This window comes from Callionymus lyra, chromosome 11 (assembly GCF_982586985.1).
Source record: "Callionymus lyra chromosome 11, fCalLyr1.hap1.1, whole genome shotgun sequence".
NCBI lineage: Eukaryota > Metazoa > Chordata > Actinopteri > Syngnathiformes > Callionymidae > Callionymus > Callionymus lyra.
This window is the reverse complement of record NC_141828.1, coordinates 8,902,834-8,926,621: the sequence shown is the minus strand read 5'-3', so window position 1 is coordinate 8,926,621 and position 23,788 is coordinate 8,902,834. Positions and strand designations below refer to the sequence as shown.

The window sequence follows — 23,788 nt, the reverse complement described above, 5'->3', positions numbered from 1 at the left end:
GTAGGTGGCGCCATCAGTTTACAAATGATCTGATGTTTCATTCAAAACACAGGAAAATAGTTCAGAGACCGCCATCTAATGGACTCTGAACGTCATGACACTGCTTCATGAAGCTTCATGAAACAGTGTCATGTTGTTTAGAGGTCAGTAGGTGGCGCCATCAGTTTACAAATGATCTGATGTTTCATTCAAAACACAGGAAAATAGTTCAGAGACCGCCATCTAATGGACTCTGAACGTCATGACACTGCTTCATGAAGCTTCATGAAACAGTGTCATGTTGTTTAGAGGTCAGTAGGTGGCGCCATCAGTTTATAAATGATCTGATGTTTCATTCAAAACAAAGGAAAATAGTTCAGAGACCGCCATCTAGTGGACTCTGAACATCATGACACTGCTTCATGAAGCTTCATGAAGCAGTGTCATGTTGTTTAGAGGTCAGTAGGTGGCGGCATCAGTTTACAAATGATCTGATGTTTCATTCAAAACACAGGAAAATAGTTCAGAGACCGCCATCTAATGGACTCTGAACATCATGACACTGCTTCATGAAGCGTCATGAAACAGTGTCATGTTGTTTAGAGGTCAGTAGGTGGCGCCATCAGTTTATAAATGATCTGATGTTTCATTCAAAACACAGGAAAATAGTTCAGAGACCGCCATCTAGTGGACTCTGAACATCATGACACTGCTTCATGAAGCTTCATGAAGCAGTGTCATGTTGTTTAGAGGTCAGTAGGTGGCGCCATCAGTTTAAAAATGATGTTTCATTAGAACAGTTGTTTGAAACGAAGGAAAATAGTGCAGAGACCGCCATCTAGTGGACTCTGAAGATAATGACACTGCTACATGATCCACACACACCTGCTGGAGGCCCTCAGTGATGCTCTTCTTCCAGTCCACTTGGACGTTGAACACGTTTCCCCCTGAAGACACAGAGCTGTGATCTTTGCTGGTCATATGTTAACGCGTGGAGGACAGAAGAGCGACGCTTACCTGGAGGGTTCGCAGATTCACCTGTGGAGAAAAGAAGTCAATCAAAGCTGAGTTTCCTGATCCAAACATGTGACATGGAATCTTGCGGTGTGTATTGGCGAGAATCTGGCCATGTTGTACGTATCACGAAACATGGGTATTAAGGGCTTTGTGACCCTGGTCTGGAAAAAAACTATATAAATAAAAATTACTTACTTACTTACTGTAGGATATATTTGTAGTATTCTGGAGTACTTTACTCTGGCGTTAGACCACGTGACTCTTGACAAAGTCGTTACTACTTTAATATGGTGTGAAACTAAAATATGTCCAAACATTGGCTTTAAAAGTTGTGATGGTCTGATGAAGCTTCATGAAGCAGTGTAATTATCCACTAGATGGCGTCTCTGCACTATTTTCCTTTGTTTTGAACAAGTGTTCTAAAGAAACATCATTTTTAAACTGATGGCGCCACCTACTGACCTCTTAACAACACCATCACTATTTAAAAGCTGTTGGAGTCGACTGTATCCTCTTGTCCTCAGTGATCACGGGACATAATAATGGCTGCCATCTAGCTGCTGGAATTTTTTTGTAATGATTGTATGCACACACTAAAATAAAAATATAAATCGATAAAATATGATTTAATAGAAAAAAAAAGAATAACTTATTTATTTATTTTTTAAATATGAATACATTGCTGTTAAATATCGATATGTTATTGTAAAAAAAATGTGATTTTTAAGATTTGACAAAAGTGGCAATATCTGTAAACCTTCACAAATAACGTGGCTTAAACACAAACGTTCATCTTGTTGTGACCCTGAGACTTTCTATTTCAAATATTCAAAGCAAACTCTTCACATTCAAATCCAATGGTTTGATCCACCATTTGTGTGTCAAATCCTGCAGCGCAGCAGTCTGAACTGAAATCTGAATAATTCAAATCCACGCCGGGCACACAGTTGACACACACTCACCGCATCCGTCTGTGCCTTTGGTCTTCTGGTACCTGCAGGAACATTCCCACGAGCCGGGCTTGTTCACACACTCGAACTTGGCGTTGGGACACGTGGACAGGTCCAGACACTCGTCGATGTCTGCGGTGGCGGGAGACGAAACTTGACTCTGGTTCAGGTGTTTCGAAGTCTGGGTTTGTTGTCGTACCTGCGCAGTCGTGGCCGTCGCCCGAGTAGCCCTGCTTGCATGTGCAGGTGTAGTTCTCCTTGGTGCTGTTGCAGACGGCGTCTTCGTGGCAAGGGAAGGGGAACGGAGGCATGCACATGTCTGCAGGGATTCATGGAAGTTGACGAAAGTTATGCTTCATTATTTTTCTGAACATTTTATATCGGATGAAGCTTCATGAAGCAGTGTCATTATCTTCAGAGTCCACTAGATGGCGTCTCTGCACTATTTTCTTTTGTTTTAAACAACTGTTCTAATGAAACATCATTTTTAAACTGATGGCGCCACCTACTGACCTCTAAACAACATGACACTGTTTCATGAAGCTTCTTCAGACCATCACTAATTTTATAAATACATCTGCCAAGGAGGTTATGTATTAGTTTGTGTAGCTAAATATTTCCAAAAGATTTGGTTAATCGGACATGAAACAGGAAATATATATATTTCAGATTAATTGTTTATTATCTGGATACTCAAATCATACAAAGGATTCTCTGTTGAAATTAGAACTTAAATATATAAGATATATATTTTTTTATAATTGTCTTTGTGTGTGTATTTTTACCAAGTTCCATACTTTCGGAATTAGCTCATTTAATTCGATTGTTATGATTTAATGGATGTTTTTGATTGCTACGTTCAACAGCCGTTTGCAATCAGCGTTAAAAAGTAGTAGAAGAAGAAGCTGTCGAGTCATTTCCTGTAAGTGTGTAGCAGCAGAGTTTGAAGCAGTGAACGGATGACTGGACGATTCCTCTCATGTCGCTCAGTATTCAGGTGTAAAGTTTAAAGGTGCTTCGTGACTGTCTTTGAGTGACCTTCTGCTTGGAGTGGAATGAGAGAGAGAGAAAGTCAAGTATCTGACCGTGCTTGAAGCACTTGTACCCCGGCCTCCCACCGGACACAGTGCCCTGAGGACACTGTCCACAGGTGAACCCCGAAGACTGGGAGCTGCACTCCACGCCTCTGTAGCAGGGCCGGCCTCGACACGGGTCGGCAAGCTTGTCACAAAACCTCCCGCTGAAGTCTTCGGGGCAGATGCAGCCGACGACCTGAGAGGTGAGAGAAGACAACGGTTGAACATTGGCCTCTATTTGACCCCCATCTACTCCTGAGCTTTCACAATATAAGGTTTAAATTTTAATTTACCTTCATTTGAGATTCAAATTTAGTGAATTAATGTGATTTACCTATTGGTCGTCCAATGATCCCAGGGTTGTTGGTTCTAACCCGGTCTGACTTTTCTTTTTCTTTTCTTACTTAATAAGAGTGTACATTTAATCAACTACTCACTTTTTCTCTACAATATGAAGTTTATAAGTGCCGTGAAAAAAAGCTTGTCCTGAATTACAGATTTTAATATGTATTGACTATTGTTTCACATTAGTGAACTGATCTTAATCATATTTCAAGATACTTGACAAAACTTGAAATAAACATGATATATTTGTTGTACATGTTTTAAATGTTAGGTAGTAGTATTAGTCCACAAGCCACTGTAGTATTACTCTTTGAGTCCCTGTAGTATAACTCTTCAAATCACTTCAGTAATACTCTTCGAGTCACTGCAGTATTACTCCGCTAGTCAGGTTAGTGACTTTTTTTTCTTCTTCTTTTCTTACTTAATAAGTGTGTACATTTAATCAACTAGTAGTATTACTCTTCGAGTCACTGTATTATTACTCCACAAGTCACTGTAGCAATACTCCACAAGTCACTGTAGCAATACTCCACAAGTCACTGTAGCAATACTCCACAAGTCACTGTAGCAATACTCCACAAGTCACGTTAGCATTACTCCACTAGTCAACGTAGTATTACTTCACAAGTCACTGTAGTATTACTCCATAAGTCACTGTAGTATTACTCCGTGAGTCACCGTAGTATTACTCCACAAGTCACCGTAGCAATACTCCACAAGTCACTGTAGCAATACTCAACAAGTCACGTTAGCATTACTCCACTAGTCACCGTAGTATTACTTCACAAGTCACTGTAGTATTACTCCACAAGTCACTGTAGCAATACTCCACAAGTCACTGTAGCAATACTCCACAAGTCACTGTAGCAATACTCCACAAGTCACTGTAGCAATACTCCACAAGTCACGTTAGCATTACTCCACTAGTCACCGTAGTATTACTTCACAAGTCACTGTAGTATTACTCCATAAGTCACTGTAGTATTACTCCGTGAGTCACCGTAGTATTACTCCACAAGTCACTGTAGTATGACTCTGCTATTTATCGTAATATCCGTTCACAAGTCACAGTAGCATTACTCGACAAGTCACTGTAGTATTACTCTGTGAGTCACTGTAGTAATACTAAACAAGTCACTGTAATATTTCTCCACAAATCACAGTAGTATTACTCCTCATGAATTAATAAATCGACATGATACATTTCCGTTTTAAACATTGTAAATGCAAAAGTAATCATAATCAAAAGATAATAAAATATTTTTTAATTTGTTCAACAGTGGGGCAATTATAGCTGTCACAGAAGATAGAAAAAAAATAGAAAAATAATAAATATAAATACGTATTAGATTAAAATTAAAAAATAATTAAATTAAAATTAAAATACTCACTATTGTTTATTTTCTATGGAGAAAGATAAGATATATTTGCATGAGAATTGATTTTCAGATTTTAACACTGAAAAATACTCCGGCCAGACCGTCACATGACGAAGTTGAGGGCATCAACACACGGTACCTGAAACTTCCCCTTCTGATGGTTCTCAGTGACGCTGTCGAACTGGCAGGTTCCTCCGTTCAGACAGTTGCAGACCCTCAGGACGGGGACGAAGAGAGAGCTGGTCTTCCCGTCGCTGACTTTGATGGTCAGCAGGACTGGTTGGATGCTGAGGGGTCTCCAGGTCAGGTAACCGTCGGCTGGAAAATGTCCCACACAGAAGATTTGCCAGGTCATCAAAGTACATCAACGTTGAAATGGTGACGTATAGATATGTCTAAGTGCTTAAGAGAAGATAAGCATTATTTGTATTGTATTTTATTCTTGATTTTGACTATTTAAAACACCAAATGAGTATAAAATGGATATGTTTTTGTCTCACCTCTGCCAATGGAGGTCTGTGGTGGTCTCGGGTAGGGCAAGGAAAAGGTGATGGGGTCTCCGTTCGGGTCCTGAGCAACGACCTTAATGTCTTTGGTGAAGTTGACTTTAGCCTGGATCATGGTGGGTTCTGTCACGATCGGAGGCATGTTTCCTGGAGGAGCGTTGATAGTACAGGTGTCACAAAACAAACTAGTTTCCACTGATGGGTGTCACCAACTTTCCAAGACTGCTCTTCAAACTTGGGAGTTCATTTAAACCACAAAATAAGCCAGAGAAATGTAAAGAAATGTAAGTCCACTGTGAAACCAGATACTTGCAGCTGGCTATATAACCACTAGAGGGTCCCGTCTCCATTTAAACACCTCCTATTCCCATTACATCAAAGCCCTTCCAGTAGTTATCAGAGAAATATCTTTAATCTTGATGAACAACTTCAAATAGTTACTAAATTATAGCTAACATAACATATAAATTACATAACTTCAATAACATTTTCTGACTAAAATGCACTCTTAACCTAATCCTTCAAAATTGTCAGTGCTGACCATGAACCATTTTATGGTGTACATGACACTGAAAAATCTGTTGGTAAATTACAATCGGCTCTGCAAGTCAGTGCGGCTAGTCAGTGTAGTATTATTTCTTGGGTGACTGTATTATTACTCCGCGAGTCACTGTCGAATGACTCAACAAGTCACTACTCCATGAGTCACGATAGTATTACTCCATAATTCACTGTAGTATTACTCAGCAAGTCACTGTAGTATTACTCAGCGAGTCACTGTAGTATTACTCCATGAGTCACGATAGTATTACTCCATAATTCACTGTGGTATTACTCAGCGAGTCACTGTAGTATTACTCAGCGAGTCACTGTAGTATTACTTCATGAGTCACGATAGTATTACTCCATAATTCACTGTAGTATTACTCAGCGAGTCACCATAGTATTACTCAACAAGTTACCATAGTATTACTCAGCGAGTCACTGTAGTATTACTTCGCGAGTCACCACAGTATCACTCAACAAGTCACTGAAATATTATTCTGCTAGTCACCGTAGTATTACTCCACAAGTCCCTGTTGAATTACACTGCTAGTCACCGTAGTATTACTCCGTGAGTCACTGTAGCATTACTCCATTTGTCAACTTAGTATTTATCAGCAAGGCTTCACAGTAATACGCCTCGCCGAGTAATACTACAAAGTCCCACTATATTTATTTTTACCTTTTTTAACCCTGTTTTTAACACGTTTGTACTTCTCTTTTCTTTTAACAAAACCAACAAAAAGTCCTAAAAGACTTGAATCAAGGACTTCCTTCATCTTCGCTGAACGTCTTTCATTCATTCAGGCTCACCGTAGATCTTGGCCAAGTCCTGGAACCGTTTCTTGGCCTCTAAGGTCTTCAGACCCAGGTCCGAGTCCCCGGTCGCCGCCGAGTCGAGGACGCACTGCATGACGCCTCTGCAGGTTCTTCTCAGCTCCTCTAACGTCGAAGGACTGATGCTCCTGAGCAGGTCTTCGGAGGTCATGGGGTCCAGAGGCACCAGGGGGGGCGGTGAGTGCAACAGGCTCTCTGGAAGAGGAACCGCCCCTGAACACACACTCTATCAGATCAGAAGGGACTGAAGTCTTGAGACCACATCCACTCACAGGAGAGGCCGAAGTCGTGCAGGTTGCTCTCGGGAGGGGGGTTGAGGTCACTAGAGGTCAGAGGTCGTCCGTCCGACATGAGGAAATCATCCGAGCGGTTCGAACTCCACAGACCCATGAGGCCCACGGTCCGGTTGTAGAAAGTCTGAGGGACCTCCACGATGGACGCCAGCTGCCGGTAGCCCTCCACCCTCCAGACCACCACGTAGAGCCCGCCACGGTAGACCGCCGCACAGCGGTTGACGGAGGTGCAGCGCACCGCGAAGTCACGGTCGCCTCGGTGCACCAGGCCTGGAGACACTGGGGTTCAATCCACGTACGACGAGCCGATCAGACGGAAGCTACCGTTACCTATCGTGATCGGGACCTCAGTGTCGTCCACGAAGACCTTCAGCCCGTCTTCTGTGTCTGCACAGCGCCATTCAATCTGAGATTAAGAATTAGTTACAGAAGATCAGATTTAGGATTTTCTTCCCAAGTAATCCCGATAAATACTTAAAGTTACACTAATGTGTTGATTTAAGTGAGTCTTAAATAGATGTTGGACTCTATTGTATCATCAGTGTCTTTTTGTACAAAACTCTCTTTTCACTTAAATATTGACATTAGAAAATTATCTTAAGCCCCGCCCACTGAAAACACTTTATTTTCGGGAGATGAAATCTTGTTTACCATAACCACACACACGTTGTGATTGGTCAAACATCAATTTTTATCACTGCCTTTTATCAATCCCGGAAGTCTCCAAGGGACTCGTTGTATAAACAAAGCAGGGGTGATTACAGCTGGCTGGAGGAGGAGTGAAGTCGTCATTACATCATAATGGACTCCACTCTCGTAACCTCTCCTTCGCCCAGATTTTAGACGAAGAGCCACGTAACATGGAAACATGGCCATGATGAGGGACTTACTGCATCTTGGAGAAGGAAGACGTCAACATTTGAAACGTTCTTTGACATTAGTTGTCCTTAGAATACTTAAATACTAATTAAAATCATCTAAACCACCTTCTTAACAGGGTTTTAATGAGGTTTGTGTTGTTACATTTGCCAATTCTCAAATGACTACAAGCCCATTTTTATTCAAAGGGAATTTTGAAAAAAGCCGAAAACATCTATTTCAGGAGGCAGATGTTGGCGTCCGGGCCTCCTCACAACAGAGGTCGATGATGCTTTAAGCAGAGGAGAAAATGTGTTGCTGTGAGAACAGGAAGAACTGTCGAGAGAACACACACTCACTCCTTGATGCTCGCACGTCCTCCTCACACACACACACACACACACACACACACTGACCTTGCCGATGCTCTGGTAGAAGCCAGCCAAGCGCGCCACCACTGGGACGCTGCTGATCCCCTCTGCGTCTGAGTGCTGCCTCTCAGTCTGTCCTTGCAGGGTGAAGATATTAGATCCGCTGGAGGAGGAGAGACGCACCATCACAAACTCTCCCAGAGCCTTGAAGGTGTACTCGCTGCCGTCGAAGGTGATGAAGTGGAGGCTGCCGTACACCATGGCTGCCGGAGGAGGAAAGTGAGTTATAGGAAGTCGACGTGACGGCGCGAGCCGAGTCTCTCACCGACTCCCTGGGTGCCTTTCTCGGCGGGGGTGTGTTGTCCGGGGGTCGTCCAGCTGTAGCCTTTACAGCGGTCCAGGGGCCTCTTGCTGAGGTACTGATGGCACAGAGGCGAGTCCATGCAGCACCACTGGAACGGCAGCAGGTCTTTATCTGAGGAGGTCAAGCAAGTTGAAAACCAAAGAAAGAAATTAAAAAGCTTTAGCAGCTTTTACTGTGTAGTGATGAAGCTTCATGAAGCAGTGTCGTTCTTTTCAGAGTCCACTAGATGGCGTCTCTGCACTATTTTACTTTGTTTTGAACAACTTTTCTAATGAAACATTTTTTAATTTTTTAATTTTTAAACTGATGGCGCCACCTACTGACCTCTAAACAACATGACACTGTTTCATGAAGCTTCATCGGACCATCACAAGCAGCCATCATGTGGTCACAGTAAAACTATAATGATTTATAAATGTTTCTAATGGCTTATCATAATATTGTTTAACTAATTGTTATCTTTGTTTAATGACTTTTTCCCTCTTTACTTTTGTTTGTCCTTTTTCGGGGGAAAATTTTCTGGTTTTATATCATACGTATTCAAAAGGAAATATTACACAATAACAGCCTTAGCTTTTTTTGGTTTATTTATGGTCATTATAATTCTTTAAATACAATTCAATAAAATTGTATAATATGCAATTGAATTACTGCTCAAGTTTTAATTATATATATTTTTTACAATTTTTTTAGCTTTATATTAAAGCTCCTTTAATTATTCCCTTCTTTTCTTTGGCTTTATGGTTTCTTACAACACTGTATATAATGTGGCCCCTGAGGGAATCATGTGATCTTAGGTTCATTTTTCAAAGCTTTCAACATTTTATTTATATTCTTAGTAGTGATGGTCTGATGACATTATTTTCAGAGTCCACTAGATGGCGCCTCTGCACTATTTTCCTTTGTTTTGAACAACTTTTCTAATGAAACATCATTTTTAAACTGATGGCGCCACCTACTGACCTCTAAACAACATGAAACTGCTTTTTGAAGCTTCAACAACACATCACTAATTCTTAGACAAAATATCTCATTAAATACATTAACCACTCATTGCATGATACCTTTAGTGACTGTCTTTAGCATGACGCTAACAAGTTAGCACTAGGTCTTCAGTGACATCAATGTAACGTTTTCTCCAGAAAAAGAATAGAAAGTAAATATATTTACAAAAAGTGCATTTCAGGGAGGTTGTCGAATGTTTGTTTTTTTTAACACATTCTCAAAAAAAGCGACAACTTTTCTTAACAGGTTCCATTTTTAAAAAATATACATTTTTAACTCCTGTGTTGTCTCAGGGTCAAGGTTGACCCGGTGGCCTGAAAACAAACGTGTTTGTGGTATCCCTTGTGTTTTCTTTGGGTCAAAGTGAACAACTTCAACCTCTGCATATGTATTTAAAGAAGCCAGGGAGGTTGTGGGCCTTCGGGTCACCTTCACCCAGAGACAACACAAGGGTTAAGGATGGTAGGACTCTCGTTCGGTCCATTTTTCAATTGTGAGGCCGCCATATTTATAATAATAAAAATTAGAAATTCACCTTTTGAAAGTATAGTCCAGTCAAAATATAAAAACAAATGAAGCTGCCTTTTAAAACCATTAGTTATTGATGTGATTATCAAATTCATCTGCCATTTGTTGGACTTTGTGACACACTAGGTCCTCTTTGTTGTACTCACTGATATAGTCCTGCTGGTTCAGGAAGTAGCGCTCGCTGTATCCGGCCAGCAGGGGGCCCTCCGGGTCGTACACGCACCTCTTCCCTGAGCCGTGTTTGTTGGCGAGGATGGACTTGAAGGTGTGTCCCACGGCACCGCCCCACCTCTGACCCCTCAGCGTCTCCACCCTGGGACCAGGGAAGGTGCTGTCCTGCATAAAGGAGGGGTCCTCCAGGGCCTGGGTGCGGGTGCAGGGACACGAGATGAGCTCGGAGGTCCACACGGAAGGGTCAGGTTCCTTCATGGCCCACGATTGGCACGTGACCCCGGCGTCCATGTTGGAACCCAGCGGCCCGGTCAGGTCGTACACCAGTTGGCCGTACTTCCCCAGAGTCCCCTTCACCTCCTGGGGCCGGTACCGTCCTCCGGGGCCGAACAGGTTGCCAGCCGGGACCGTGGCCTTCTTCTCCGTGAACTTTCCGTCCGTGAAGCCCACGAGAGCGTCGTGGTGCTGTCTCTGACCTTTGCCCCACTTCATGTCTCCGTAGAGCAGGAAGGCGAAGGAGTGGACGCCGTCCGTGGTCAGGACACACTGGAAGGTGTTGGTCTACATCGAGGACAAGAACCAGGTGTAAGATGAGCACAGTTGTCAGTGACCGTAGATTACTTTTATAATTTGATTTTCAAAAACAAGTCGAGCCAAAAGAAAGAAGCAAAACTACAGTTTTTCAAACTCTTGACCAGATCCTGGCAAACACAAACTGTATTCATGGCCCTCTATTTTTATTTTTGTATTTGTTTGTCAGCATTTATTGCATAATCTCTTGTCGTCATCAGTTGGATCATGTCTTTTGTATCAAGTCAATTTTCAAACCATAAGATGTGAATTGAAAAAATATATAAAAAAACAAACAAACAAACTAACTAACTAACCAAAACATGTTTGTCATTTATTTGAAGAAATCGCATTACAGCAGAGAAAAAACAACTAAATTATTTAATAACAACTTTGCATTATTCAGAATAACTATCTATGTAAACCTTAAACTTTAAACATTCCACTGACATTGATCTCTTGGTTCAAGCCTTTGCAACATTTTAAACAGCCACAAGGGGGTGCTCGAGTCCAACAGACGTATTTTGCTTTCACGTGTAAACGATAAATATAATATTTTTAACCGTAACAAACAACCATTGATTCATCGAGAAAATGAACACAAACTGGAACAAGATAAGGTCAGAACATCCCATTTTAATTCATTTTTTTCCGAGAAATAATTGGAATGTTTGCGTCAATAACTTAAAAGGATTTCTTAACTAAATGAATATGCTTGATTGTAGAAATTAAATGTAACTGAACCCTTTTATTAAGATTACTGGTAGTGAGAAGCTATTATATTGACATTTATAGTCTATACTAGGGCTGTGTATTGGCAAGAATCTGATTATGGCTGCTTTGGTGCTTGGTTCCGTTTTTCTACAGCTTATTTTGTGTGTTATCTTATTTCATTATTTTATTCTGAACTGACACCACAAAAAAAAGAGACTGGCAATACAAGTTTATGACTGATATATTGTGATAGTGTAGTAACATATATTTGTGGTATTGTTGAGTATGTGACTGTGTTGTTGCAGTATTTAAAGTACACGTGACTGAAGAAGTTGTAAGCACTTTGTAATTTGTTGTGAAATCAAAGAAATGTCCAAACATCAGCTTTTTAAAGCTGCTGATGTCGACCGTATCCTCTAGTCCTCAGTCATGGCGGCTGTACGTTTAATTGCTAAAGAAAAAGGAACAAAGCGTGTGAACATTTCCATGTCAATTGTAAAAATTGGAATCTTTGCTTTTTACCCACACATTATACGTGACTGGATATGTTTTGTATTTATTTGGACTATTGTCATTAAAGACTGTTTGACTTTTCCTCGAAGTTAAGAAATTACCGAAATTCTTTTGAGTGCAGTAGTAGACCACATAATTAATTTCATGGTCTATAAGTACAACGGGAATCAATATATTAAATTATTACATTTATTCAAAAAATCCATGAAAGAAAGAAAGATATGTTTCTGTCTGTGAGTTTGTCGTTGGCATTTCAAAGTCACACAGTGATTGTGCAAGAAGGTTTCGTTAAAGTACTTCTCTGACCTCTGAGTAGTTCGTGTCCTGGTACGACACGGGCAGAACTCTGTCCCAGGTGACCTTGAGGATCCAGCGAGGTTTAAAAATCGACCTCCCCAAGAATCTATTCACATCGTTGGTGGTGCGATTGAACACGATCTCGGAGTAGATGTCGGGCAGGTGCTTCTCGTGGTACTCCTGGAGGAGGAACACGTGTTAGACCCGGACGATGCTGTCACACGAAGGCACTAGAACCTGATAGAGGAGCCTTCCTTCCCCTTTTGTCGCGTCAGCGTCGTCCCAGAACACGGCCAGAAGCTTGGCATCGGCGGGGAAGCCGGCGGCCAAAGGACTTGGACGCAGCAGCTGCTGGTTCTCAGAGAAGGACTGAAACTCGATCAGACCGTTGTCTGTAAACTTGGCGGGAGTCAAAAAGTAAAAAGAAGAAGTTATTAAAAGAGTTTGTCCTCTTTGTCCCTAAACTGCTGTTTAATTCTGGCACGCACAGATACATTACTAACTCAAATGGTGGATTTCCTTTTCACATATAAACCTTAATTAAATAAATGTACTCACGTATATTCTGTGGTACAGCAATCCCATGAAAGGAAAGCCAATTTGTGGTCGGATGTACGGAGAGTATCCATCTGCTGCGTCCAGCTTTAGCTCTTCGTCGCCGACCTCGCCTCCGAATGGGAACAAGGTGCTCTCTGTTTGAAGAGAGGTTACAATTAAAGACTGAGGGAACTTTTAAGTATGTTAAAAATATATTTAAATATAATATTACTCTTTGACAAAGATTATTCCAGCATGCATGCTAACTAGCTTGCTGCTATTCCTTGCATTAACAAATTACTCAAAGGATCTAAGAAATTATCTAAGAGAAATTCAAATTATTGAAAAACTTCTCAAGTATTCTTAAGTTATTTTTTAACCATTTTTTTAAGCAATGTTGAGATTGTTATCAGCTAAGCTTAGCATAACTGATATTTGAACAGTGTGTCCAGTTCTGTTCCATAGCAGGGCTAGACAATTGTGTAACTGTATTTTATAAACATATTGATTGTTCTTAATTTAAAGCTCCAATTTTCTGTAATTGTAAATAAAATATATACTGTACATACCATAGTTTTACTTTGACATTTACCCCTGAAATCTAAAAAAAATGGCCCAGATAACTTCAACCTATAAATGAATCTAAATATGGTTTATCAACTATAAGGCTTTGTTTCTTCAGTACAATCAAAAGTACTTTTAGTCTATTGTCATAAATATTGGACTTTCGCAAATGATGTATCCACTACGCAAGAGATCCTTATGTCAAGCGAAATACGTCTTCGTCCCGTTATCACTTACATCAGAAAATCATTTTTTCATAGCTGTGACTGCCGTAAACCGTTGCTATCTATATGATAGGGATATGAAGTAAAAGCATAGCAAACCCTCTTCAATGATTCTTTTGCACAAGGGGTTACTCTTTGGACAGGGGCAGGTGTAAGATCCAGGTAGGTTGGAACAAGCCATTTGTCCGGGACATACACCAGGTATCAAACACTCATCGAAGTCGATGCACCCGTATTCTCCTCGACCATTGTCCGACGTCGGTATCCAGCCTTGACTGCAGAGGCATTTAAAACCTCCTGCGTCGTTGGAACAGGTGGCGGCAGGATGGCAGGGTCCGTTCCTCTGTTGGCACTCGTCAAAGTCCGTGCACAGAGATCCTATGCTCATATAGCCGGGGTTACACACACACAAGAAGGAACCTGGGGTGTTGTGGCAGTGTGCTAAGGAATGACACGGTTTGGTCAGAGCGGTACACTCGTCCACATCTTCACACATCAGGCCGTCACCAGCAAAGCCCAGTGGGCACTGACAGAAGTAGGAGGCAGGGGAGTTCCAACACCTCGCCAGCACGTGACAGGGGGAATTTTCACATTCGTTCGTATCAACACATGTTTGGTTCTGCTCATGGTAACCCTCCACACAGGAGCAGTTGTATCGTCCTGGATGGTTGGTGCACACTTGGTCGAAACGGCAGGTGGTGTTGAACTCACATTCGTTTATATCTTCACAGGCCCCTTGAGTAGGTGCGAATCCTAGAAAACAATTGCACTGAAAGGAGCCCTCGGTGTTTTCACAGAAAGAGTTCTCAGGGCATAGGTTCATTTCTTGGCACTCGTCAATATCCTGACACCTAGTTCCGTTCAGAACAAAGCCAGCATTACAAGGACATCGGTAAGACCCTACGGCATTGATACAAGTCGAGTCTGGTTGACAGACCGAAGTATTCCAGAGATCAGAGCATTCATCAATATCCAGACACTCTGTACCGTTACTCCAAAATCCTCTGATGCAATCGCAGTAATACGATCCGAAAGAGTTAACGCATGTTCCGTTGATGCAAAGATTCTTGGTGCTGTTGCATTCATCGACATCCGTACAAAACCCCTGCTCCATGGAATACCCTGGATCACAATGACACTGGTAGCTAGCGATGACATTCAGACATGTGCTGTACTGAGGACAGGTTGAATTCACCAGACATTCGTCTGTATCCTCACAGTCTGTACCGTTGCTTTGGTATCCTTCCCAGCATTCGCAGAAGTAAGACCCTATCGTGTTTAGGCAGTTAGAGGAATTTGGACACCGGACAAGATCGAGAGAGCACTCGTCTATATCCAAACAAAGCTCATCATTTCCTGAGAAGCCAGTGTCACAGGTGCAGTTGTAGCCCCCCTCTACATTGGTGCAAGTGCTGTTGTCAGGACAGGTAAAGTTTCCCGTCGAGCATTCGTTCAAATCCTCACAGTGCGTCCCGTTGTCCGAGAATCCTTGAAAGCAGTCGCACAGGTAGGAGCCATTTGTGTTGAGGCAATGAGAAAAGGAGGGACAGGCGTTTAAATGGCTACATTCATCCTCATCCTGGCAGTCTCTGCCACTGCCTTGGTATCCTTTCCTGCACTGGCAGTAGAAGGAGCCGTTGTGCGCGACACAATCGGCCAAAGGATGGCAGCCAGAATCATTGCTGACGCAGTTGGCTTGACTCACACATGTGCCCAGGTCATACTCGAGGCCCACGACACATGAGCAGCTGTAGGATCCAAGGGTGTTGCTGCATGTCATGTTTCTGTCACAGGTTGAATCCGCCAAACATTCGTCTATATCTTCACAGTCCAAGCCGTCGCCTCGATATCCTCCCAGGCACGTGCACAGGTAGGACCCATCGGTGTTGTAGCATGCAGCTTGATCGCTGCAGTTGTGAGGTATTGTTGAGTTCTCCACACACTCGTCAACATCTCGACACTGAAAACCATTTCCCTCCGCGCCCCGAGGACAGGCACAGCCGAACGATCCAGGCGTGTTCGTGCAGCCGGCGGCTTGATGGCACCCACCGTTTTGGACTTCGCATTCATCAATGTCTATAATTCATCCAAAATGGGACAGTGTCAAGGAAACAGCCCTGAACGAAGCTAAAGAAAAGCTCACAAGACAGTCAAGTTTGAAGAGATTCACGGTGAAGAAACACCTACCAGAGCAGGTCTTTCCATCACCAGTGAAGCCGCTGAGACAGAAGCAGGAATGACCTCCGTCCTCGTTGATGCACTTGGCGAATTCACTGCAGTCATGTTTGGCTGACTCGCATTCATTTACGTCTATGAAAAACACAGAGTAACAAAAAGATGTTTGAAAGATTTGTCTTTGAACGCATTAGTCAAATTTGAACTTGGGCAAGAACACAAAACCAGATGAAGTATTGGAGAAGTGTGAATTATTATATCTTAATATGCTTTTGTTTGTGTTTGAAGATCATTTAAATATGTTTATTTACGAGTGAAGTGAAGTATGGAAGTAAATCAGACTTTGAATATGAATTTATAACACTGAATTTTTAAACATTTTATATTGAATTGTTTTATGCATTGAATGAATTTTCTTTACATTTTTTATACATTGAATTTATTTTTATTCAATTTTTTAATACATTACATTTCTTTTTCATTTCATTTTGTATATATTTAAGTTATTTAATAAAAAATTTTATACATTTTATTTATTTTCATTTCATTTTTTATACATTTTTTTTCATTTCATTTTTTATACACTGAATTAATTTTTATTTAAAAAAAATATATGTTAAATCAATTTTAATTTTAATTTTGTACACACTGAACTCATTTTTTATTTTATTTTACTTATACATTAAATTAATTTTCATTGACTTCTTTAATACGTTGAATTAATTTCCTTACATTTCTTTGTCAACATGTTAAAATATTTTTTTCTTTGATAAACCACATGCCAACAGCCATAGTTGGGTAACAATGTCAACTACCGTTCTTGTAGCAGAAATGGAAATACAATAAATGGTTATTTTGTTACACAGCTCGTGAAAATTAAATGGGAAGCAAAGTAGAAGTAAAAAGGAACCGTTTTCTATCACCGAAGCGACATCATCATGAAAGTCAGATCCAGCATTAAAGTCATAGTATAAACCAGTGGCGGGCCGTCAGGGCCAGCAAGACCTTCTCTGCTGGACTAAACATAATCATAAAATACATTTATTTTTTTAAGACACGTGTGTGTCGTTGCCATGGAAACCACACAGACTGAAGTCCGAGTGATATTTTGATATAATGCACTGATGTTGTGTTCATTTGATGATGATCTAAACGTCTTATTGACCTATAACAGTACACGGTCAGATCCCTGTGGTTTATAAAGAACCTTAGAGTAGTTATTGAGAGGTGGATTCATTCAAACCTGCGTCAATGAAGGCCTATGTGTGAAATGCACGGCCCACCACTGGTATAAACCCAGGACACATACAAAGAATTGTTGTCATTAAAAGGTCAAACATTTTCACAGTGCAAGAAATCCTAAACTTATGCTTAAAAAAGCCCAAAAAATGGCATATAAATAAGAAAAACCAAGTAATTTCAAACAAAGAACTTTTCAATATAGCTATTTGCAACTCTCAATTATTTAAAATACACTTTTTTTACCTTCACATTGTGTTCCATTGAGTGAATATCCTTGCCTGCACGCACAGGTAAACGATCCAGGGACGTTCAGACATTCCGTGTCATTCTGTGTACAGATATCCTCCTTCCGACACTCGTCGATGTCCGAGCAGGTGAGTCCATCGCCGAAGTAGCCCAGGTCGCACACACACTGGTGTCCGGCGGGCGAGGGGTGACACAGGCCGTTGAAATGACACGACGGATCACACAGCGGCGACGGCGACGCACACGAGTCGTTCAGGGCGACGGTGCCGTTAAGGCACGAGCAGACGTGAGCACCCGGAGAGTTGACGCACTCGGAGAAACCGGGACAGATGGAGTCGGGGAAGAGGGAACATTCGTCCACGTCCTGGCAGGAGAAGCCGTCGCCGCTGAAACCCAGCTGACACGAGCAGTGGTAGCCCCCGACCACGTTGGCGCAAAGAGCGTTTGAGTTGCAAATATCCTTCAGGAGACACTCGTCTATGTCCGCACACGTGCTGCCGTTGCCCGCGAAACCTCCAATGCACGTGCAAGTGTGTGCGCCGATGGTGTTGAGGCAAGTGGCGTTCACGTGACACGGATCATTGTTGCACTCGTTGATATCGATGCATCCCATGTTGGAACCGGGGCGGTAGAATCCCACCTGGCAAGGGCACTCGTAGAACCCGTCGATGTTCTTGCATTTTTCGTTCACCCCACATGGATTGTCTAAGGTCTCACATTCGTCGATATCCCGGCAGTAAGTCCGGTTAACCAACAAGAAACCGGACTCGCAGACGCACGAGAAAGAACCCTGGTTGTTGATACACTCCGCCCTGTTTCTACAGCCTCCATTATCCACCTGGCATTCATTTATGTCGTTGCACTGGAGGAACCCATCCCCGGAATAACCCACGATACAAGTGCAGTTGAAGGTGCCCGGTAGGTTGAGGCACACGGCGTTGGAGTGACACTGTTGAGTCAAAGAACATTCATCGACGTCCTCGCAGGAGAAGCCGTCCCCGCTGAAGCCGGTGGCGCACTGACAAAAGAATTCCCCCGGAGTGTTCTCACAGTTGGCGAAGGGGCTGCAGATGTCGGCGGCGCACTCGTCCAGGTCCTGGCACTTGGAGTTGTTGAAGATGTAGCCGTCGCCGCAGTCGCAGTAAAACGAACCGCCGGTGTTGACGCAGGTGGTCGTGGAGGGGCAGATGGTCTGCGATAAGCACTCGTCTATATCCCTGCACACCCGGCCGTCTCCTACGTAGCCCTGGAAACAGGAGCACTCGTAACCACCCAGTCGGTTGATGCAGATGGCATTAGGGTCACACGAGTTGCCCACGGTGCATTCATTGATGTCGGCGCAAGTCAGACCGTTTCCTGAGAACCCACTCTGGCAGGTGCACCAGTAGGAACCCATATTGTTTGTACAGTCTGCGTACAGGCTGCAGATGTTCCTCGTGCACTCGTTGATGTCCACGCAGTTTTGTCCGTTGCTCACGAAGCCAGTTTGGCACGTGCATCGGTAGGTTCCCGGGAGGTTCTTACAGCCTTTGTGGCCCAGTGAGGAGGAGCATATGCGGGGGGTCTCTGAACACTCGTCTACGTCCAAACACAGGTAGTTCCCGTTCCCCTTATATCCAGCGTTGCAGGTGCAAACGTAAGATCCAGGGTTGTTGGTACAAGTGGCGTTCCAGTGACAAGTTCTTTGATTGGCACATTCGTTTATGTCAGTACACTCGAAGCCATTTCCCATGTATCCGACTTTACATTTACAGTTCCGTCCACCCTCCACGTTTTTACAGAGAGCGCTCGGGTGACAGCCTCCGTTTTCTGTTTTGCACTCGTCGACATCCTGGCAGATGTGGCCGTTGCCAGTGAACCCGCCGAGACAGAAGCAACTGTAGCTGCCCAGCGTGTTGTTGCAGCGCGCCCTCGTGTGGCAACTGTGCAGACCACTGAGGCACTCGTCGATGTCGCTGCAGTACAGGCCGTCGCCCTGGTAACCCATCCCACACACACAGGTGAAGTTGCTCTGGGCTTTGAGACACTCGGCTTCCGGGTCACACTTGCTTCCGGCCGCCTCGCAGTCCTTCCGGTCAGCAACTGACGGACAAAAGACAAAACTTCTTAAGTCATTCTTAAAGGGCACTTAATGTGAAAAAACCCAACCTTCCTGACTTATTTACGTTGTAAATGTTGAAGTCGTCCTCTTCAACATGCAGTAGTTCATTCATCATGACGTTGATCCATTTTAAAGTTATTACTTAATAAAGTTCTCGTCTGAAATCTCGCCAAACGAGATCACGGTTTAAATGATACATTCTAACGTCACCCTGGTGCAGGTGTCCTCCCCTAGAAGCCCTAAATCAGTTAAGTACCTACATAAGTAAATAAATATTTATGTAAACATGGTGAGAGTTACTTCTGCCTTTAGGTGTTTTTGTAATGTGTACATTAAGCAGCAAACCTTATTTTTATTATTCCTTTTTAATGTATAAAACGGGAGTTTTAGGGGTGAGTTTGAAATTTACGTGAGTCCTTAAATCTAACTCGTGTTTTTGTGACCAATCAGAGCAGAGTGGGCGTGGTTGCTTGGACGAGATTTCTTGTAAGCCAAAATGGGGCATTTTAAGTGGGCGGGGCTTAAGCGTATTTTCTAATGTAAATATATTTATTAAATGACAGTTTTGTGCAGAAAGAAAAATACTGATGAGTATAATAGAGGTCCTAGAACAACTTAAGACACACTTAAATCAACACATTAGGTGCCCTTTAAACATTTGACGGTGCACTAATCAATTTTAGAAACATTTTCAATGTGCGATTTGGCATATCCCTCAAAAGAGTCATGGATCCAGATGGCACTGATGCTAAAAATGACAAAACAACCTTAACGGTGTGTCCGTGAAGGTTCTCATTCATCCAGGTCATGGTAAACGTAAAGGTTGAAAAGTGGAAGAGGAACTTCTTCTGTTCCAAATAAGCTGCTGTTAGGAGGTCAGTTTACATCCTGCTCAGTCTACACAGTCCAGGTGACTCGCTTTTCAACCTCTTGGATACCTTAACGGCAGTAATAACCACCACTTGGTATGAGTATTTAAGATGTCCTAGGCAACTCAAGCATCCAGAAATCATACGTTTGACCATGTTTAACAATAGCAATACAGTATTTTAAAGTGTGATATAAATGTGAGTCAAGATTCTCTCAGGAACATGAGGTCTTACCTGCACTGCAGTAGTTCACCACTGCAAACAGAGTCCCCAACCAGAGGAGCGGGAACCTGCAACGACATCAGGAAAACAATAATAGTAACAATCAAACACACATTTGACACAATCATTTTGTATCTGTCCCACCGACTGTGAATAGAATTTCTGCTGGTAAAAATGCCTGGTAAAAATAAACATTTTTCCATTCTTGACTACGAATACTTTGAGTTCTAAACCATAAAAAAGGTTACTTAAGTAATAGAATATCTTCTGGTGAGCGGGTCCATCTTCCACTCTGATTGTGTTGACGTCCATATTGATGTCGAAGTCGCCTCATGGCGACGTGGCCCCTATTGTGTGAGCGGTGGATCGTTCCAGATAGACAGTGAGAGACGTAATCCAGGCGGCCATATACATTTACAACCGAAATGCTCATCACGTGGCTAACATCTTAGCGTGATGTCATGATTTGCTACAGCTCAAAATCTCCATTTTTGTTCATTTTTAAAAGTCCAAAAGAAAGTGTTCCCTAAATGGAAATGCATTGACAAATAATGCTCGGGTAAGTCAGGCTATTCATTTCATACATGTCTTTGAAAATATCACTTGGTTGTTTGGGTTACAAAAAAAGTTGCTTTCCTCACATGAGCAAAATTTTGTTTTTCCAACATTTTGTGTCATTTTTCATTGTATTGATATCTACGAAAACACATTGTGTTAAACCGACCTCCTCTTTGAACTCGACCAGAACATGTGACAATCGAAAATCCATCAGAGATTCTTTTGGCAGCCGTTTAAAAACGTCACTCACCGCATATTTCCCCTCGTCCTGGTGGTCCTGGGCTCCCCTCCTTAGGATCTCGCTCTCACTTCTGACTTTGAAAATGTCTGTCTTCTTCCAGTCTCTTCTGGTCCACCCATGTCTCGGGCACCCCCCCCCCCTAAAGAACCACTTCCACCATACCGTGCTCTGCCCTGACACTGTAGACCTCTGGGAAGGGGAACACCCATATTCCCCTTGTTGAGCGTCAGCGCTCACACAATACCGGCCCCTGGAGGCTTCCGTTTGTCCTCTTCGGTGGAAAGTTTTTTTTATAGAAAGACTTCTTACGTTACCACAACATCTCAGAAAGAATGTCATTACTATTATATTAATTGAAAATATTAAGTCAACGTGGTCCAGATCCGGAGATGATTTGTTCATCCATGAAGTTGTCCAGACTTTCCTCATGATTTATTTTTTATATTTCATTATTTCTGAGTCTCCACAGTGTCGTGGGTCCGTCCCGAGGCCTCCTCCCAATGTCCTGACAAGATTTGTGAGTTACTTCAACTGTTTTCTCTGAAAGTACTACTCAAAGTAGGTCCTAGGTGAGTGATCCTAGAAGTCTATTTTTTACCCGGATCTACAATCTAGTCCTGTCAAGCGCGACCGTCATGTTACCTGGAAATCACTTTATCTCTTCAAAGACTTTCAAAATAAAGGTCTGGTATGTGGACTTTTGAATTGAGTCAAAAGGTCTGAAAAAAAACAATGTGATTTTTTACAAATCTGGCCTTGAATTGTAATTGAATATTTTTTTTATGCTTTTTGTCGAAAAACTTTCATTTAGCAATTTTAATGTTTTAATGTTTTTTGTTTTTTGTTTTTTTTACACAAAATTATTTTTTTAAGATTTAAACCTAGTTATCTCTGGGTCAAGGTGACCCGTAGGCCTGAAAATAAATGTGTTTGTGGTTTCCCTTGTGTTATCTCAGGGTCAAGGTGACCCGAAGGCCCCAAAAACAAATGTGTTTGTGGTATCCCTTGTGTTATCTCAGGGTCAAAGTGACCGAAAGATCTAGAAAGAAATGTGTTTGTGGTATCCCTTGTGTTATCTCTGGGTCTAGGTGACCTGAAGGCCTGAAAAAACAAATGTGTTTGTGGTATCACTTGTATTGTCTCTGGGTCAAGGTTTTCTTACAAATAAATATTAACAATGGGGTAGCTATAAGGTGTTGTTTTTTTCTGAATCACATTCATCCACATCATGTTTTAATTAAATGTTACTCTCTGCTAAAAGAGCTGCAGCTCTTTCTTCATCACTCCTACTGGGTTTGCTGAGGGAACAAGTTAGGGAACTGCGTTGCCACTTGTTGTCCCATGGATGAAGGATTATGAAGATACTGAATAACATACATACCACACATTTAGAGAAAATATTTGGTAAGAAAATCAAAGTGTAAAGAAGCAGCATGGCAGAGGTCTGCACTCTCTGGGTGCTGTTGTCGCCAATAGTTGAATTCATTTTGAATCATAAACGTTTCCCGTTATTTAACCCATTTATTTTATTAATAACATTCCAATTAAGCATACAAATCAACAACCTAATGACGGTTACACACCTTTTCTTTAACAACAATGTGATTTTTATTTTCTAATAAATGTTTTCATAAAGTTTTGTCTTGTTTTTCACCCATTAATTGCTTAAAAACACATTTAGTTTGCTAGAAATGGGCCTCAAAGCTGTCAGTGGCTCAGATGAATTAATACATAAATTGCCAAATCACCATTGGATCTCTGGAATATTTGAGATGACACTTTTAATTGAATTATTGTGACACAAGTGTTATTGCCAACAAGTGTTTTTGTGTTTCCGTGAGTCGCAGCTCAGCGTAAACAGGACATGAAGACACGTCAATGTTGGGTCATCTGTTGCTTAAATTCTGTGCTTCCTCCTCAAGTCCAAGACCCTTTTCTGGGGGAACAAGAGGGTCCAAATAGAACAAAAAAACCTGCCTCTAAGATGAAAAAAAAATGGATTACGTAGAAATGTTTATAACAGCGAATTTAATATTGGAATAATGTTTTATTTTATTAATGTTATAAAGTGTTTATTTCTCAAAATTGTTTCAAAGAAAATAAAAGAAAACATGTATATACGTATTAAATGTCTATATGTTGTATTTACATGTTGTATTCTTTTATTATTTATGTTTAAATGCAATACATACTGGTTTTATTATTCAAAATCATAATAACAATTTATGTTTTTTCATTTTTCTAGGTTATTTTCCTATCATTTGGGAATTTTTTCAGGGTCCGTCCCTTGAAATAGTTTCAAACCTGAAAACATTGTTGTGCAACATAGTTTGAATTGTTGTGAGACATTTTGAAAAAAAGGTTATTTTTTGTTTATGAAACTGTGTCATATGTTAACGTGTTAGTTTCACTTTTTTTTTCTCTAAAGTGATCAGGAATCAGTGTTTATATATATTCATTAATCACTATTTTCGATTTTTCACTTATAAATCC

General features: G+C 41.7%; 1 protein-coding gene across 1 annotated transcript in view; it reads right to left on the bottom strand.

Moving 5' to 3' along the window:
• LOC148069171 (uncharacterized) overlaps positions 1-21,309 on the bottom strand; it is a 29,075-nt gene extending 7,766 nt beyond the window's left edge. Inside the window, exons 1-21 of the mRNA XM_087803263.1 lie at positions 21,305-21,309; positions 20,509-20,564; positions 17,302-19,386; positions 15,829-15,951; positions 13,741-15,717; positions 12,875-13,008; positions 12,554-12,715; positions 12,326-12,496; positions 10,198-10,783; positions 8,480-8,629; positions 8,200-8,417; positions 7,256-7,331; positions 6,905-7,195; positions 6,609-6,845; positions 5,247-5,399; positions 4,886-5,064; positions 3,032-3,218; positions 2,146-2,265; positions 1,959-2,078; positions 997-1,017; positions 865-926 (exon numbers count right to left, since the gene is read on the bottom strand). Coding sequence (XP_087659389.1) covers positions 865-926; positions 997-1,017; positions 1,959-2,078; positions 2,146-2,265; positions 3,032-3,218; positions 4,886-5,064; positions 5,247-5,399; positions 6,609-6,845; positions 6,905-7,195; positions 7,256-7,331; positions 8,200-8,417; positions 8,480-8,629; positions 10,198-10,783; positions 12,326-12,496; positions 12,554-12,715; positions 12,875-13,008; positions 13,741-15,717; positions 15,829-15,951; positions 17,302-19,386; positions 20,509-20,564; positions 21,305-21,309 — 7,113 coding nt within the window. The remainder of the gene's footprint in view (positions 1-864; positions 927-996; positions 1,018-1,958; positions 2,079-2,145; positions 2,266-3,031; positions 3,219-4,885; positions 5,065-5,246; positions 5,400-6,608; positions 6,846-6,904; positions 7,196-7,255; positions 7,332-8,199; positions 8,418-8,479; positions 8,630-10,197; positions 10,784-12,325; positions 12,497-12,553; positions 12,716-12,874; positions 13,009-13,740; positions 15,718-15,828; positions 15,952-17,301; positions 19,387-20,508; positions 20,565-21,304) is intronic.
• Positions 21,310-23,788: the final 2,479 nt, after the last annotated feature.